The sequence below is a fragment of the Vulpes lagopus genome, chromosome 15 (genome assembly GCF_018345385.1).
Source record: "Vulpes lagopus strain Blue_001 chromosome 15, ASM1834538v1, whole genome shotgun sequence".
Classification (NCBI taxonomy): Eukaryota; Metazoa; Chordata; class Mammalia; order Carnivora; family Canidae; genus Vulpes; species Vulpes lagopus.
This window is the reverse complement of record NC_054838.1, coordinates 12329440-12347672: the sequence shown is the minus strand read 5'-3', so window position 1 is coordinate 12347672 and position 18233 is coordinate 12329440. Positions and strand designations below refer to the sequence as shown.

The following is an 18233-nucleotide window of genomic DNA, read 5'->3' as shown; positions in this document are numbered from 1 at the left end:
AGAACTACTGTTTTTGTTGTTGGCCTCTTTTCCCCTTAAGACTCAGACTCTAAATCTCTTAACTCTGAATATTTTAGTGCCTGTAAACATTTCTTCTAGTACCACATTATTTTTGTAGCCAGTACAGCTGATAAGATGCAAGATTCCTTAATGATCAAAATTTGCATAAGAGGTAGGAGTTACCACAAATGGATCTTGTAATTGCAGTAGCTTTAAACATTAGGACTTGGAACTAAATCCTTGGTTTTAAGTGGTCGTGGGTGTTTGTTTAGGCTGGCAATTCCTGAAATGTCATCTTTGTTTCCGTGTGCCTTACATAGAGCAAGTCATCAGTGACTGCTTGCTGAATTCATCTTATGACTTTACTTCACCGCTCTGTGTATAAACTTGACTTCCGAGATTTTCATCTTCTGTAGCCATTCTCTGTGTTACTTTTCACACGTCTCTTTCACACACTGTATTTAAAATATGGAAGGTAGATTCTCTAGCCAGAACAAGAATAGGATTCCAAGACAGAGGGGGAGAGAGGGTTAAAAATGCTACATGATCATTTCTCCAGTGAGAATTTATCTATTAATAGCTCATGATTTCCACAGGTAACTTTTTAATGAACTTCAATCTAGATATTAATGTCTGTCCACTTCCTAAGAATAGCTTTGGGAGAAATTCCAAACCAAGGAGCGTGTCTCCTCGTGTGCAGTGCCATTCTGCAAGAATTGGAGGTGCTTTCTTTCTCTGGCTTCACACTTCATAATCTTTAAAAATCTGGTCCTGTGGTGAGTCAGAGCTGGGCAGAAGTAGCACAATGCAAAAAGCACTGGCCTTTTTTTTTTTTTAAGATTTTTATTTTATTTATTCATGAGGTGCAGAGAGAGAGAAGAGAGAGGCAGAGACATAGGCAGAGGGAGAAGCAGGCTCTATGCAGGGAGCCCGATGTGGGACTCCATCCCAGGTCTCCAGGATCAGGCCCCCGGGCTGAAGGTGGCGCTAAACCGCTGGGCCACCAGGCTGCCCAAAAGCACTGGTCTTGAGGCCAAGAGACCCGAGTTTAATTTCTGATTACCCAGTTGTTAGCTGTATGACCTTAGGCAAGTCACCCTTGTCTTTCTGAACCTCAGAATACATAGCTGAAATGATTAAGGGTAAAGGGACACCATATGGAAAGTTTCCTATTTCATGTGTTTGAGAGGCTCGTGAATCAGATGTCATATAAACAGAAATTACTGACTCTTCTTCACTCTTTGCTTCAAGTCTTTCTTTAGCTTCCAGCATCGGTGAGTCGGACTTGTTTATTACCTCTCCTCTAAAGATGTGACAAGTGAGTGAATTCCAGCATTACTTCTCTCACTTGCAGATAAAATGATAATACATGAAAATCGTTCCTACAGACTATATACTCGAAACTGTTGTCCTAATCAAGGTAAAAAAAAAAATGAAGTCTGGCTATAACATCAGTACCACGTGTCATTTCTAACTTCTCACTGCTAAGGACTGCCAGTAGATGAAGCCATGAGAAGTGCCCGGATGGGAAGGAAATTGACAGGGAGTTCAGTTGTTGAAAAGTGTGGCCTTTGCCCAGTCTCCTTGCTCCCATTTGGTCTGTTCTCAGCTCAGCGCAGCCAGAGCAACCCCTGTGTAAGTGTGATTACATCACTTTTCTGTTCCAGACGCTCCAGTGGCGTTGACCTTGCTCCTAGTAGAAGTCATGGCATGGCTCGGAGGGTCGTACACGATTTAGCCCCTGTTAATTCTTCTGGCTCTGTTCACCCAGGTCCAGTCTCAGTGGCCTCCTTGTTAGTGCTGCTTGTATCCTGGGCACACTCCCTTTCTGAGAGCCTCTGGGCTCCCTGCCCAAAGTGCTCTCCCCACCCTGCGTCAACATGTCTCACTTTGTCACCTCTTCCTCGTAACATTCCACACGCTCCTTCCTGGCACTCATTATGTTCCTTCTCTGCTTTATTTTTCCCATACCAATGCTCATTCAGCATACCATGTATTTTGTTTTCTATGGGTCTCTCCTCAGTGGAATATATTTTCCTGAGAACAGGGATTTTTTTTTGCCTTTTATTCCCTAATACCTAGAATCGGGCTTAACTCATAAAAACCATTTAGTAAATATTTGTTGAATGTTGAAGGATGCCTGATTTCTTTGCTCTGCAGGACTGCTAGCTTGTCTGAAATAGACTCTGTTCTTCCCAAAGTAATGAAATTCACAAGACCTTGTTCAGCTAGCGCGTGCGAGATAAGGACCCTTCTGTGAAAGCGTGAGGCGTGTTTATTAGGTAATAAAGTAGGTTCTCTCATCTTGGGAAGCTCAGTGGGTCTAATTAGGCCATAATTAGTGAAAAATGTTATTGCTTCAGTGCTAGTGTATAATACGACCAACTGGATCAAATGTTCTTCATTCTCATGGTAAGGAAGGTATGCTGGGACAGCACAGGAGGATTATTTTAAGTTCTTGCTATGAAAGAAGGGGAAACATTTAGTCAGGTTTATCCCGAAGAAATGCCAATATTATAATTCTAAGAGATTTCTGAGTTCTTTTCAAATAAAAAGCTGGCTGAAAGATGGTGATTAGCGCCTGAGATATTAGAGTTTGAGAATATCTTCATATTTGGGATAAAAGGAAATGAAATTTTAGGTTGAGATTTATGAATTGAAGACAGTCATAAATGTTTCATCCCCCAAAATATGGATCAAGATAGTGACTAAACACATGCATTTGACTCCTTATTACAACAGAGAAGAATAGCTGGGGAAGGGTATTATCCGAAGATTAGAGTTTTCCAGAAATTTCTATTTCTGAAAAATGAAAAACAGATTAAGAGGTAAAAGTATAGTAGAGGGGGCTACAGGAGACTCCTGATACCATTTGCCCCTGCTTGCTACACACACACACACACACACACACACACACACACACACACACCCTATACATGTACACTACACATCTTTAAGTAAAGCTACTGCAACCATGCACTTACCTCAGGCAGAAAACTCATCTCTTAGATATTGAAGGAAACGGCCAAAAGAGAATAAGAATCACTAGTGTGAGTATTAGTACTTCAGAGTAAATCCTTCTCATTCTGGAAACCTAACAGCTGGCACCTGGTCTTATAACTAAAGCAAAACCTGCTAAGTAAGTAACAAACGCCACCCACATTCACAGAGTTCCTACTCATCCTTCCCAGTTAAAGAAGAGACTCGACAATAAAACAAACACAAGAGAATCTAGAATTCTTTTTTTTTTTTAATACTATCAACAGAATAACCAAGGATCACCAGACAGTAGCTTGGAAAGAAAAGGCTAAAATGGACAGAATAACCAACTACAAGGGGAAAAAGACCTAAGGAAAGCCCTTCAGCTTTTTAAAAAGATATCTCAGAATTTGAGAAACACTGCATCCCTAAGAATAGGAAGCTATGAAAAAGGAAACATCAGAGAACAAATTAGAGTTCTTAGGGACTAAAAATATTACTGCAAAAAAATTTTAAAAATTCAACACAAGCACTGGAACTAAATACCAGGTTATGCCTCCCAGAATTTAGACTAAAAAGAAAAGGAGATGGAAAGTTTCAGGAACTTATTCATGTATACAACATTCATTCATTTATACAACAAATATTGGGTGCCTACTAGGAGAGGGGCACTATTCTATACATTTTAAAAAATATTTTATTTATTCATGAGACACAGAGAGGCAGGGACACAGGCAGAGGGCAAAGTAGGCTCCCTGCAGGGAGCCCAATATGGGACTCGATCCTGGGGCTCCAGGATCACGCCCTGAGCCAAAGGCAGACACTCAACCACTGAGCCACCCGGGTGCCCTGTAGGCATTATTATTGAACAACAAAACAGGCCAAAAAAATTCTGCCCCCCCCCAATAAAACTTACATACTAGTAAAGCAAGAAAAAGAATAAATAGTGTATGTCAGAGACAGATGATTATGATGTAAGTGCTAGGAAAGAAGTAACCCAGGGGAGGGGATGGGGAGTGCTGGCGTAAGATATTATTTTCAAGTTAAATCTCTGTATCCAGCTAAGCTACGGCTGAGTGTTAAAAGAAAAATAAAGAGAATCCCAAATATATAGAGGTGAAATAAATCATGTACCCATTCATCCTTAGAAAGTTATCTAAAAACACATCTTAGCAAAAAGGGTGCTAAGGAAAACAGAGAGTCTTAGAAGATAAAGGATTATCAGAAATTTTAGAACAAACCCAGAACTTTAGGGTAAAGGGATCCCAAAGTGTTCATCTTGACTATATCTTTAAGAAGTACCCTTTCCTTCCTTTCTTTCTTTCTTTCTTTCCTTCTTTCTTTCTTTCTTTCTTTCTTTCTTTCTTTCTTTTTCTCTCTTTCTTTCTTCTTTCTTTTCTTTCTTCTTTCTTTCTTTTCTTTCTTTCTTTTCTTTCTTTCTTTCTCTTTCTTTCTTTTTCTCTCTCTTTCTTTCTTCTTTTCTTTCTTCTTTCTTTCTTTTCTTTCTTTCTTTCTCTTTCTTTCTTTTTCTCTCTCTTTCTTTCTTCTTTCTTTTCTTTCTTTTCTTTCTTTTCTTTCTTTCTTTTCTTTCTTTCTTTTCTTTCTTTTCTTTCTTTCTTTCTTTTCTTTCTTTCTTTCTTTCTAGCTGCTTTGCTTTCTGCAGCACCTGGTTTATTTACTACATCTATTGGATTTTTTTTAAGTTAAGCATTTTTTTTAATTTTTATTTATTTATGATAGTCACACAGAGAGAGAGAGAGAGAGAGGCAGAGACACAGGCAGAGGGAGAAGCAGGCTCCATGCACCGGGAGCCCGACGTGGGATTCGATCCTGGGTCTCCAGGACCGCGCCCTGGGCCAAAGGCAGGCGCCAAGCCGCTGCGCCACCCAGGGATCCCTAAGTTAAGCATTTTTAAAAATGAAAACAATTTCGTGGCAGCCCGGGTGGCTCAGCGATTTAGTGCCGCCTTCAGCCCAGGGTGTGATCCTGGAGACCCGGGATCAAGTTCCATGTCAGGGTCCCTGCATGGAGCCGGCTTCTCCCTCTGCCTGTGTCTCTGCCTGTGTCTCTGCCTCTCTCTTTCTCTGTGTCTCTCATGAATAAATAAATAAAATCTTTAAAATAATAATTTTAGAAAAGAAAATAATTTCACTTAATTCAAGATTTTTGCAGTTTTCAGAAGTATTTAATCTCATGCCTATGACCTAAAGATTTTTTTAATAGACTTTATTTATTTGAGAGAGAGAGAGCGAGCATGCTCGCTGTTGAACAGGGAGCCCAATGTAAGTCTTGATCCCAGGACCCTGAGACCATGACCTGAGGCAAAGGCAGATGCTTCACCTACTAAGCCACCCAGATGCCCCTAAGATCTAAGGATATTTTAATGTTTACTCTGTTTCTTGTGTCTCAAAATGGCACATTTGTTCAGATTTGTGAGCCTCTTTGTTTGATCAAAGTCTTTGGTATGTCTGATGGGTTTTTTCTTTTCATTAATTGAAAGATGTTTATTATTTGTTTTTTTATGTATATATATTTTTTAAGATTTTTTTAAAAATTTATTTATTCATGAGAGACAGAGACAGAGAGAGGCAGAGACACAGGCAGAGGGAGAAGCAGGCTCCTCACAGGGAGCCCGATACAGGACTTGATCCCAGGACTCTGGGATCACACCCTGAGCCGAAGGCAGGTGTTCAACTGCTGAGCCACCCAGGCGTCCCGATGTTTATTATTTGTTAAGATTAATTCTGTCAGTTTGTATTAAACCCTGTTTCAAACCTTTCCAACTCAAAAAAGAGAGCAAAAAACAAAGTTTGTGATCAACTACTTTGTTTTCCAAAATAAAGCTGTATTTGCCTGTGGAATGAAGGAAGGGGATCCATAGCTAGCAAAAGCAGGGATCGGGATGCTTTAGCACAGAGTCAAAGCATGTTAGTAATTTCAGCTCCACATTAGCTGGGGTGTTGTCTTCCTTCTCTGGTTGTCACGGAGCCCTTGGTAAAAGCCAGCTGAAGCGTCATTGTTTTACCTGGAATAGTTTTTCTAAGTTTAAGCTTGGCTTCTTGTTCTGTGGGTTCACTCAGTATTCTTTCTATAGTGGAACTGACGTTTGCCTCCTGCTTACTGCTCCATGATTGTTTCTTGCCCCTACTCTTCCATAGGTAGGGTTTATTGGGGTCCATCAGGGAGGGGACTCCACTCCTTCCACTTATTCTCCAGATGGGTTTTTCTTTTTTGTGCAGTAACTCAGTTGGCCTCTCCTCTTTCTATTACCACTTTCCCCATGTCTTTGAAGTTTTCAGTGTGGTGCCAATATCTAGATTTTAATTTCTTTAAAAGACTTATTTAGGGACACCTGGGTGGCTCAGCGGTTGAGCATTTGCCTTTGGCTCGGGACGTGATCGAGTCCCACATCAGCCTCCCTGCGAGGATTCTGCTTCTCCCTCTGCCTGTGTCTCTGCCCCTCTCTCTCTGTCTCTCATGAATAAAAAAAAAGATTTATTTATTCATGAGAGACACACAGAGAGACAGGTAGAGACACAGGCAGAGAGAGAAGCAGGCTTTTTGCGGGGAGTCCGATGTGGGACTTGATCCTGGATCCTGGGATCACATCCTGAGCCAAAGGCAGATGCTCAACCACTAAGCTACCCAGGTGTCCTTAGATTTTAATATTGATTCAGATTTTTTTTTTTTGCCCTCACTTTATATTTCTTGGTAATTTCAAAAGGCAGTTAGAATAGTGAAGAAATTCTGAACTTATTTCTTTTACCGATCCTGCTAGCCAAGAGTTTATTAAGTCAGCTAGTTCTACAGGGCACTTATTATGTGCTGCGCTTTATTGAGCTGGAAGGTGGATTACTTCTTCCTGAACAGACAAAGCTGTTCTAATAGTATATCAGTCTTCATCAGATTAGAATGTGAATTAGTGAAATCACTATTAAATATAAATTGACCCCTCAGGGTCTTTGAAGCTTATTCTTTCTCTTTGGTGTTAATGATGTTAAGAAGTTACATTATTGATATATAATTGATATGTAACATTGTGTTAAGTTTAAAGTATATTTGATACACATTATCACTGTAATATTACCATCATGTCATGTAATATATCATTTTTATGGTGAGTACATTTGAGACCTAGTCTCATAGCAATTATCAAGTATATAATATAGTACTATTATCTATAATCACGATGCTGGTATTAGATCCCCAGAACTTATTCATCCTATAACTAGAAGTTTGTACCCTTTGACCAGCATCTCCCCAATTCCCCCACACCCTGGTAACCACCATTCTAGTCTATGCTTCACCCAGGGCAGGGCTCCTGCTTCCCTTTCTTTGGTCATCACCACCACTCATTCCATGCTCCCTGAAGAGGAGAAATGCAGCCCTCCACCTGCCCTCTCTCTCTAATGATTTTACTAACAGAAGCTTTATCTAAGACGGTTTACTGATTTAATGAAGTACACCTCAGATATCAACTTTATAGCTCTTGAGGGCAGCATGGTGTCTACAAAGATGAGCTTTGGAGACGAATGACCCTTTCACTCACTGGATGTGTATGCTGGAAAAGTGTACCTTACCTTTTTGTACTTTAGTAAACTCATTTAGAAAATTATCACAACCCTTCTTCAGAGATATTAAAATGCTTGGCATATTGTAGTTACTCATTGTTTGTCTTCTTTCAACCTAACTCTGTTTATTATTAAAGATTAATAACTCTGAGATGCCTGACTCACTTTTATTATTTTTCAGGCAGTTTTGTACAACGACAGATCTGTTTTAGAAAATCATCATGCTGCATCAGCTTGGAATTTGTATCTTTCCCGCCCAGAATACAACTTCCTTCTTAATCTTGATCATGTGGAATTCAAGCGCTTTCGTTTTTTAGTCATTGAGGCAATCCTTGCCACAGATCTTAAAAAGCATTTTGATTTCCTTGCTGAGTTCAATGCCAAGGTTTGTGATACAATTAATGTCTGGTTTCAATGATGGGAATCATTATTGTCAGTATCACTGATAAGTGTTTTTTTAATGTAAAATTACAATACTACTCAAATAGTCATCCAATCCGATGTGAGACAGTCTATATGTCAATATTTTAAAAAATAACTCATTATCATAACATGTCCTGAACATACTATCCCTTGCTACATTTCCTTACTGACACACAGACTTATAACTTTCTTTTGCATGGTGATAAGCCAATTAATGATGTCAAAGCTTTTAGGGGCAGATCTGAGAAAGCTGTGCACAGTGCCAAGCAAGGTATTTTATAAGTATTTGGCTGGTGTGGGGGAGAAGTACTCTCTACTCTTCCACTTGAGGATAATGTACTCATTGAGCAACTGTTGGGATTGCCCACTCTGTGCAGTCGTGCCAGCAAAGAATAAGAACAGGTGCAAGTCCCTGCCACCAAAGATTCGCATTCAGTAGGGAATGGATAATCGCTGCCTTCATGTGATAGTGGTGCTCCTTGGAATGTGTTCTAGCCCTCAGACATTAGGGGCGGAAAAATGTTAAGAACCGCTCGCTACTCTACAGAAACCTGAGGGAAGGCTGCTCCCTCTTTGGCTAGCAGGAAGCGGTTGTTTCCTTGATGACATTTGTGATGTAAAGGAAAGGTGTACCTCAAGGGTAAAGGAACTGGTAACAAAGGAGTACTGGGTTTCACCCCCTGGGAAGAGACCCGATATGTGGCTGTCATTATATTAATAAAATACTTAAAAAATCAGTGAGAAATCCATATGCCTTTAAAGTTATTTTATAGTTGTGTCACTCTACTAACTTTTGTTTAATAATAAAAATTCATTTAAGTGCTTAAGTCAGAATAACAGAAGTTTTTACATGTAAAAAATCACCTAGTCCAATACTTTTGAATCTGTGTTCCTCAGAGGTTTCTATTCTGAAGTTTCTCAGGAGAATCCCATATGAGTGGGGTTCTAGATCTCCTATATGGTTTCCATCAAAAAAGCTCTCCTTTTAAGTGTTTTCTATAGTGGTGGCCTACATAAATTTTCCTTTGACAAAAGGGTTTGGTGCTCCAAAAACTACCCTCATAAAAAAATTCAAAAGCCATTGATCTGGCCCATTTACTTCATTTTTTTTCCAAGAGAAAATGAGCTTTTTGAAAGGCAGAGTAATTTGCTTAATTAGTGATGATAATTATCATTTATTTAAATAACAGTGGTAGCATTTAGCATTTACTATGAACAAGGCATTTTTCATTTATTAATCCTCATGGTAATATGGCGAGATTGGTACTACTTTTCCTGTTTTATAGATGAAGATAGATTCAAGGAGATTAAGTAATTTTTTCAGTATTACATAATGAATAAATCATTGAGTCAGGATTTGAAACCATAGGGATCAGCTTTTAAGACTTTTCTTTCAACTATATTTTCCTTTCACAACTAAAGCCAACTTCTCTGTAGATCCTAAGTGTTCTTTTTTGAAGTAGAATTAGTTACAATTCTTAAATGATTTATTGATGTTTTGCATATACATATAATTATAGTGTATATTATATATTAATATGTTATATATATGTTATATATATACATATATATATATACATGTTACAATTTTCTGTGGTGATCACAAATATTGAAACCAATAATTTGTTATGTTTTTATGGTGTTCTGTTTCCAGTGAAACAAAATTATAATGAAAACTTAACCCATGGGCAACCCGGGTGGCTCAGCGGTTTAGCGCCTCCTTCAGCCCAGGACGTGATCCTGGAGACCTGGGATCGAGTCCCACATTGGGCTCCATGCATGGAGCCTGCTTCTCCCTCTGCCTGTGTATCTGCCTCTCTCTCTCTCTCTGTCTCTCATGAATAAATAAATAAAATCTTAAAAAAAAAAAAAAACTTAACCCATATTCCTTCTTGTGATTTAGACAGGAAGCAGTTTTAAGATAATTTGATTTTTTAAAAAAAGACATTCCTGTGCCCTCAGAACCTAAAATAATTGTTTTTCCAAAACAGGCCAATGATGTAAATAGTAATGGTATAGAATGGAGTAATGAAAATGATCGCCTCTTAGTATGCCAAGTGTGCATCAAACTGGCAGATATAAATGGCCCAGCAAAAGTTCGGGACTTGCATTTGAAATGGACAGAAGGCATTGTCAATGAATTTTATGAGCAGGTAAGTTGAAGTGTGAGATTGGCGGGATTTTGAGAGCTGCCATCTGAAGACATTAGTCTTTGGGATTTGGATAGCTCCATTAAATGTTTGAAGTCTGGTTGTTTGGACCAAAAAATTGGTTAAAAATTGTTGAATATGCTCTGGTCTTGGTATTTTCTCAGTTCGTTTTTGCTAATAAGATCTTTAAAATAGCTTATTGTTTATTTGACATGGGTCAAATGTCCCTTGAGTCTAGATAGAGGTAAGGATAGACTACATTAGGATTCCAAGGTCTCTTTTAAAACCCTGAGCGCCTATGACCTAGGATAATTTATTTTGAGTTGAAATTGTTTTCAGTTGATTTGGGGTATACTTAGATTGTATTCAAAGAATATCAACCTATTTTCAGCTCTGTTGTATAAAGACTGCCTTAGAAACATCAACCGGACAAAAGTCCTGGTGGAGGGTTAGAAATGGGGATAGAGTAGGTATTTCATGGTATTTAAGGATTCAAAGATATAAACATGATATTATATGTTTTAAAATCTTGTCTTTAAAATAATACTCCGGCACTGAACTCAAGTTTGTAAGCCCAAAGTGGAGCAAAGCCGACCGCTGAGATGTTGAGTGTGCATTCAAAGGAAGAGTCTGAGAGGCAGCCACACTAGCAGATGGGAGGGCAGGCCTCAAATTTGCCTCAAAGTAGGAGAGTTGGGAATATTTAACGGCAAATGAAAAGCATCTGGGTATAAGAGAGAGAAGCTGTGTGCTTTCAAAATCAAATAAAGGAAGTTAGTAAGTAGGGAAGAGTTGAGGTAATTTGTTGTCTGCACCTGCATGAATCTTCTGCATATTTTTTCCTGTGACCATGACCAGAAAATGGCATCCTTAGCGTGATCGAAGGATGGGGTCTTAGGCACTTCAACATTAAAAGTTTATCCATTGGACACCTGTATGTGCTCAGAGAAGGTCGGTGGTCCTGACCGGTTCTGGCTGGTTTCTTGGTAAAGCCTCAAGTCTCTAAGTCAACATTTTGGTATCATGATGTCAGGCAAGAGCATCATCTTTAGAAGCGTGATGGCAGGCTGCATTCCAAGGACTGGCAGGCCTGGATACAAAGTTACAGTTGCATTCTTTAGTCCCTTAACCCTCAGGTCGCTGGCTTCACCACCACTTTGCAGAATCTTTACCATTTTTTTTTTTATCCAATTCTGAAGCACCCTACAATGTAGAAGTATATGGATTTCCCCACAGGCCAACATTTCATTATCTCCAAAATACTGATTGGATCTTTTTACCTTTAGAATCACATTCCTTGTGCGTCCTTGTTGGCCTTAATAATTGGGCAAGATCAAGAGGTCTACCAAATGAGGCCTTTGTGATAGAGTTTGCCTACCACGAGTTGCTACTCCAGCAGGAGTGATGAATTTGACTCCATAAACCATGCATACTTATCTGCTATTCCGTGTTACACCCAAACTGAATAGTGAATGTGCAGACTCTCACTCACCTCAGCTAAACATCCCAGCACACCACTTACTCTGCAATTTACAAGTTACAAAATATTGGGGAATAAAAACAACAACATAGGAATACATAAGTACTCCAGAGTTATTAATATTTTACCACTTTGATACATTTGAACTAAATTATATATAATTTTGAGATCTAAATGGTTATAAATATTTACCTTACAATTGCAATATAGTATTTGTATATTACTATCTTCCTTCTCAAAGATAATTGAAACTGGCCTCAGGCTTCAGTTCCTATTCACAAAAGAATTTTATGCTAAGGAAAAGGCCATCTTTATATTATCTGTGCAAATAAAGATAATGAAAAAGGTATTAGTATATGCCAATTTTAGAACACTCACTAATTCAGTAAAAAGAACATTAGAAAAGTTCATTTAGACCAAATTTATAATTCTTTTTAAAGTATATAAAACTCTTACTAAAAAGTTGGAATCCATGCTTGATGTTGAATCCTGGGTTCTCTTCATTACCAGGAGCGTGACCTTGGGTGAGTTATTTAATCTCTCTCAATTTCTTCATTGACAAAATAGGAATATTTGATGGTATCTACCTCACAAGGTTGCTGTGAGACAGTTCTTAGAACAGTTCCTGACATGTAAATGCTCAATAAATGTCAGCTATTATAATTCCAGATCTGTCACTAAAAACATTATTTCGGACAGTTTTACTTAACCTAAGTTTCATTATTCAGATGTTAAAGGAGAAAAATGTCCTACACCAGAGTCGTCATGAAGGTTGAAGGTACTAATCTATATGAAAAGCTTAGTCTTCATCAACACTATCAAATTTCTTTCTCAATCTGGTTATGCTATTGTTAAACATCCTTCAGATATGGATGCAAAATTCTAACCTTGCCCAACTTTTAATTTTTTTTATTGGCCTAATCATCCTGTCTTTATAAACCCTTATAGCTGTGTAAGTGCCATGGGCTTAGAAAAACCAAACTCCTTAAAAAAAAAAAAAAAAAAAAAAAAAAAAAAGCCAAACTTATAAAATTGTAGAATCTTGTGGCTAAATCCAAGTCGGGTTTTGTTTTTGCCAACAATGGTTTTCTTCCTTACAGAAGGTAAAAAATCATAGATTTTCAGTCATGGGCCAGTCACTAGGACAGTTTCTGGTTGTTGCCCCATCACAGGTAGACACCGCTTGCCTACACAGTCTGTACATTCTGGGGTTTCTTCATTCCCCACCAGTTCAGACACAAGGAATGAAAATATCAATAGTACCCTTTGGGGAACTATGCTAAATACTTGGTATAACATTGCTTTTCATCCATATAGCAACCTTGTAGATTATTAAAATTTTACACATGAAATGGATATAGAGCTTGCTCAACACCACACAGGTAGTAGGTGGCAAAAGCAGGGTTTGAAACCACGTGTGTCTGATCTCAAAATACACTCTCTGCAGCCCTGGAGACGAGTGGGAGGGTTTCAGAGGCAGGCAGTTGGAGCACTGGACCTGGCTCCTCACCTCAGCCAACCATACGTCTACTTCCGCTGTTAGAAATGGGCAGGGTGTTGAAAGGCATTTGCAAAATTCAACTCTGGGCAGTTAAGGTACAACTTTCCTCCTCCTCCCCGACAGGAGAAAGAGACATAAAATTTGGCAGGTTGTTAGATTTGTTGTTATTTCTCTTAATGTATATTTTTCTTGTTCACTGAATATCAATCATACTGGTTGCCTGGTGGAGTGTGAAAACAAAGTCTTGTTTAGGATTTCTCAAATATTGGAGAAATTCTTACAGCTGAAATGACAGAGTAATTAGATACTTCTCTGTAAAAATTGTTTTGATGTAGACTATGAATATTTAAAAATCTCCAAATAATTTTAACAGCAAAGCTCAGTGGTTATTCTTTTAACAGTTCAAAATGTACTTTTCTTCTTAAAATGATCCAGGGAGATGAAGAAGCAAACCTGGGTTTGCCCATCAGTCCCTTCATGGATCGGTCTTCGCCTCAACTAGCAAAACTCCAAGAATCTTTCATCACCCACATCGTGGGTCCTCTGTGTAACTCCTACGACGCTGCTGGCTTGCTGCCGGGTCAGTGGATAGAAGCAGAGGAGGACGAGGACACGGAGAGTTGTTACGATGAAGATGGTGAAGAATTAGATAGCGATGATGAAGAAATAGAAGACAATCTAAATCCTAGTAAGAATATGGGGATGTTGTCATTTCTTAAATGGATATTTGCAGTTGGTAACATTGAACTTGGATCTTTTGGGGGGTTTTTGCTTTGTGTTTTGTTTGTTTTTTGGTTTTTTTTTTGAGAGAGAGTGAGAAGGAGATAGAGGGAGGGGCAGAGGAAGAGGGGGGAAGAGAGAGATTCTTAAGCAGCCTCCATGCCCAATGCCGAGCCAGCTGTGGTGCCCAATCTCACAACCCCAGGATCATGACCAGAGTGGGAATCAGGAGTCAGGCCAACTGAGCCACCCAGGTGCCCTAGATCTTTATAAGATACAGTAGTTACATCTTGAGTAACTACTGTTGGAATGTGCAGATTGGTTAGTCTCCTGAGGAACTCCTGTGTGCTGGGGAACTGCTAACTGGTCCCACATGGCCTCGGTTACAGAAGTGCCTCTCCGGGTCTTGCCCTTCAGCCAGCCCACTTCCGGAGCCTCTACCTTTGCATGCACTGGAGGGCTGCCCCCGTGTCTGACTGAGAGGTGAGGGGCTTCATGTGGCCGGTGCTCCCGGACCCACTGACCTGCCCTTCCCAAACACTTGGAAGATAGATTGCAGTAGTTGGGAGAAGATGAAATGTATCTTCTCTAAGAGGAGAATCAAGTTTTATGTCATTATGGATATGAATTGCCAGGCTGGAGGGAAGTAGTTTTCTATATAAAGCAGTGAATATAAATGGGAAAAAATATTTGCAGCTGTAAACGAAATCAGTTTTAATTTAAATTCCCCTTTAAAGAGCAAATATCTAGCATCCCAAGCATGCTTTGAATGCTGACAGGTAACATAATTACAAAGGACCCCACCTACCCAGCTGCATTCAGGATTAGCTAACGGAAGAGTCTCTTCTGCTCCCCTCTGCACACCATCTTGGGCAAGTTGGCTGGCTTCCAAGAATTATTTATATTCCCTGAAACTTTGATCATTGTGTTTAATTCAATACTTAAATCCTGAAAAAGTTGCTTAACCTCATATTGCTATTTATCATTTGAAATTTTAGTACCATCCGCCCCTCCCACCCCACCCGGCCTTCCCCACTCCCCTTCTCAGCTTTATTTTCGCCACTAATGACACCGTGCGGCGGCGTCCTGCTGCCTTTGCCTCCCAAGGTCTTCCCACTAGAAGGGGGGCACCACAGCCAGACACGCTTTCCGTCTTGCTGTGCGTTAGGACAACCCTAGCGCCTTAGATAAGTGCCTGGAAAAGAACAAGGCCGCGGCTGCTTAGCGACTGGATGCTTGAAGTGTGCCGCTAGGATTACAGTGTGTGTGCGCCTCACATTTTGCAGAACCACAGAGGAGGAAAAGGAGACGGCGAATATTTTGTCAGCTCATGCACCACCTCAGCGAAAACCACAAGATCTGGAAGGAAATCATAGAGGAGGAAGAGAAATGTAAAGCCGACGGGAATAAGCTGCAGGTGGAAAACTCCTTACCTCCAGCAGAGGACATCCAGGTCATCGAAGAGGCAGATGAAGAGGAGGAGAGACAGTTTGAGTAAAAGGAAGGGTAGATGGAAACCACAGCGAGGGCTGTGCCGGGGCCAGGGTCCCTGCCTGCTGGTCCTGCGTGGACAGATGGACACTGGCAGGCTCACTTCCTGCCCTGTGCACTTCCCATCACACAGACGGCCGAGTCCCGTGGCCTTAGAGAGCAGCTCCTGTGGCCTCACACCGCGGAGCTCTCCCTTGAAGCCTTCACTGTATCCGAGTACTTTGTCCCAATAACGCTTTGCTGGGTAGTAAGCTCTTATTTTCCACGAGCGGTAGCTAGAACTAAAAATTCAAGTGACTTCAGTTTCCAAAGTGGCCAGAACTTTTGGCTTTTCATGAAAGCGGGATTCATCTTATGTTTCCAAGTGTGTGTCTTTTTATGTCTTAGAACGTTTGGCGGTGGGGTGGGACGGGTGGGGGGGGGGGTCTGTGCCTATCCAAAAAGGAATCCAGTGTTGCCTTTCAGTGGGGGGGTCTGTTCAAGGCAAGGCACCGTTCAGTGCTGAGCTCCCAGCTAGGTTTCTACATGAAACACTGAGTGACCTTTGTCAAATATAACAGAATCCAGGTGCATCGATTTCTGATGCTTCTTACTGTTGTGTGTTACCTACTATGTGTGTGTGTTTCTCCTCAGAGTATTCAGGTTTGCCATGGACATCAGAAGTCTGAATTCCAGTCCATGGTTGAATTTTTAAAGCTGTTCGGGTTTTAACAATGAAGGGATTTTCTTTAGTCGAAACTGTTCTTATAACTGTTGCTCAGGATTCATATTTTTAAACATTTAGTTAATATAAACAGATTTGTCAGAAGAAAGCCGAATTGTCCTAAAGATGTTAGCCTTTTCTGAGAGGAGCGTTCTTCTTTGATACATTTGAGTCTAATCAAAAGAAATAGTAGGAGTTCCAGAAGACACAGGGAATAATTGGAATACATGCTTATCTCCAGATCCGTATCTTAGGCGTCCTAACATTTCGTCACAGTAGGACTGATGTTAATCTTTGTTAATTTCCTACTGCCTGGAGACGACATGTCAGAAGTGACGGAGGACTACTCAGTCCTGCTAAGGCCCAACTGTGACTCTAATCTTAAAATATAAATGGTGGGAATACTTAATTGCAAAGAAAATGGACCATACTTACAATGTTCCTCAACTCATAAGGTACAGATATGTACCTGAGTTGTGAAAAGGTTTTGAAGATATAAAAAGGAGCCTAAATGATATAGCAGGATGGTAGACATGTTTTTTTTCTTCTTGGAGACCATATTTTGGATCTATATAGCTTTTGTAGACAGTAAAACCATTAATTTTCCAAGATGATTCCTTTTTAAGTATGATTTCAGGCAATTTCTTACCTACCTAGAATATTTGGCATATCTCAGAGATATTAAAGATCTATACAAGTGTTGGAAGTTTTGATCTTGTGTAATATTTAATGAATCACCAAGCTTTATTTATTAGATATGTTGAGTGCTAAGTTTCTTCCTGCCACTTTTGCTACCACTGCCAGATAATTTGTAACCCGGTCGCACATTACTAAGTAATAAAATTTTAACTAATTTATTGAGTTTGCACTTAACACGTATATATCCTGTGCTTTTATTTCCCTGGTGCGCATTTTGCATCCTGCGTAAGTATATCTCTGCTCTTGCAAAGTACACGTGTATAAATTCACATGTGCACATATGCATAGTGAGACTCAGATTTCCTTTCTATTAAAATTTTGCATTGGGGTTAATGTATATATTTTCTCAAAAGGAAAGTTTTTATTAAAAGTACTATTACTGAGAACTCATTTTTAGATAATTTAACTTTTAAATTTAACCTTTGCTAAATAATTGACATTCTAAAATAGAGCAAAGAAACAGAAATATCCTTGCTAAAGCAAGTTCATAAAAATTTTACAAACTGAATGACTATATTAAATATATACAGTGCTATTAAATGAAATCTTACTTGAAAAATTGCCATAAGCCATATTACATATTCTATTAGTTATTACTGAATCAGATTAATTTTATTCTAATTTTCATCATGAATTTGCTATTGTTTTAACCCACTGGTCTTAGAAATAATTTCTTAGTGCTATATCTATGTGCTTACCAATACATTCTTTTTCCATAAAACAAACTACTTTTTAAAGTTATTTCCTGATTTGAAGGCCATTTCCTGCTATTTTAATTTTGTTGGTGCTGTTGGCGCTCTTTTTACAAGAATCCTGTAAACTCTAGCATTGCTGAAGTCAAAAATCTCCTTTCTCCAGATTGTATCGCATAGGAACGAACTTCACAAAAGAATGAATAAAGCCAACTCTGCTTTCTCTTATTCTAGTTGCCAGGCTAATCTGAGCAGCTCTAGAGAGCAGGTGGGGATGGCAATTGACCTGTGGAGCAGGGATAATCAAGAATTATGATTTACCTTGGAGGTAATGGATTGTGGAGAAAGATTAACAGTGTACAGAGGCCAGGCCAGGCACGCCTCCCCACATTGGAGGAGCGAAAGAGGTTTAGGGTGGCTGATGAAGGCTTGGTGTAAAGCATGACACGCCATACTTAAACTTTTTCCTCCGGGAAATGGGGAACAACTGAGAAAAAAATTTTTTTCAAGACTTTATTTATTCATGGGAGACCTAGAGAGAGAGAGAGGCAGAGGGAGAAGCAGGCTCCCTGCAGGGAGCCTGATGTGGGACTCTATCCCAGGACCCTGGGATCACACCCTGAGCCGAAGGCAGATGCTCAACCACTGAGCCACCCAGGCATCCCTGAAAAAAGTCTTAATCTGGAAGAGTGGTTTGACTAACTTTACATTTTATGACGCTCATTCAAATAACATGCTATGTCAAATGAAAGAACAAGATTAGACCTGGGGGGACCTCCCCGATCTGCACAGGGAAAGATTACGGGACAACGGAGAAGGGAGTA

The 18233-nt window shown here is 39.6% G+C and overlaps 1 protein-coding gene across 1 annotated transcript in view; it reads left to right on the top strand.

Moving 5' to 3' along the window:
* Positions 1 to 16891, top strand: part of PDE3B (phosphodiesterase 3B) — a gene marked incomplete at its 5' end in the record, with an annotated part of 164528 nt that extends 147637 nt beyond the window's left edge. The window contains 4 exon segments of the mRNA XM_041730463.1: positions 7732 to 7935; positions 9965 to 10126; positions 13540 to 13792; positions 15111 to 16891. Coding sequence (XP_041586397.1) covers positions 7732 to 7935; positions 9965 to 10126; positions 13540 to 13792; positions 15111 to 15322 — 831 coding nt within the window.
* Between the last annotated feature and the right edge of the window lie 1342 nt (positions 16892 to 18233).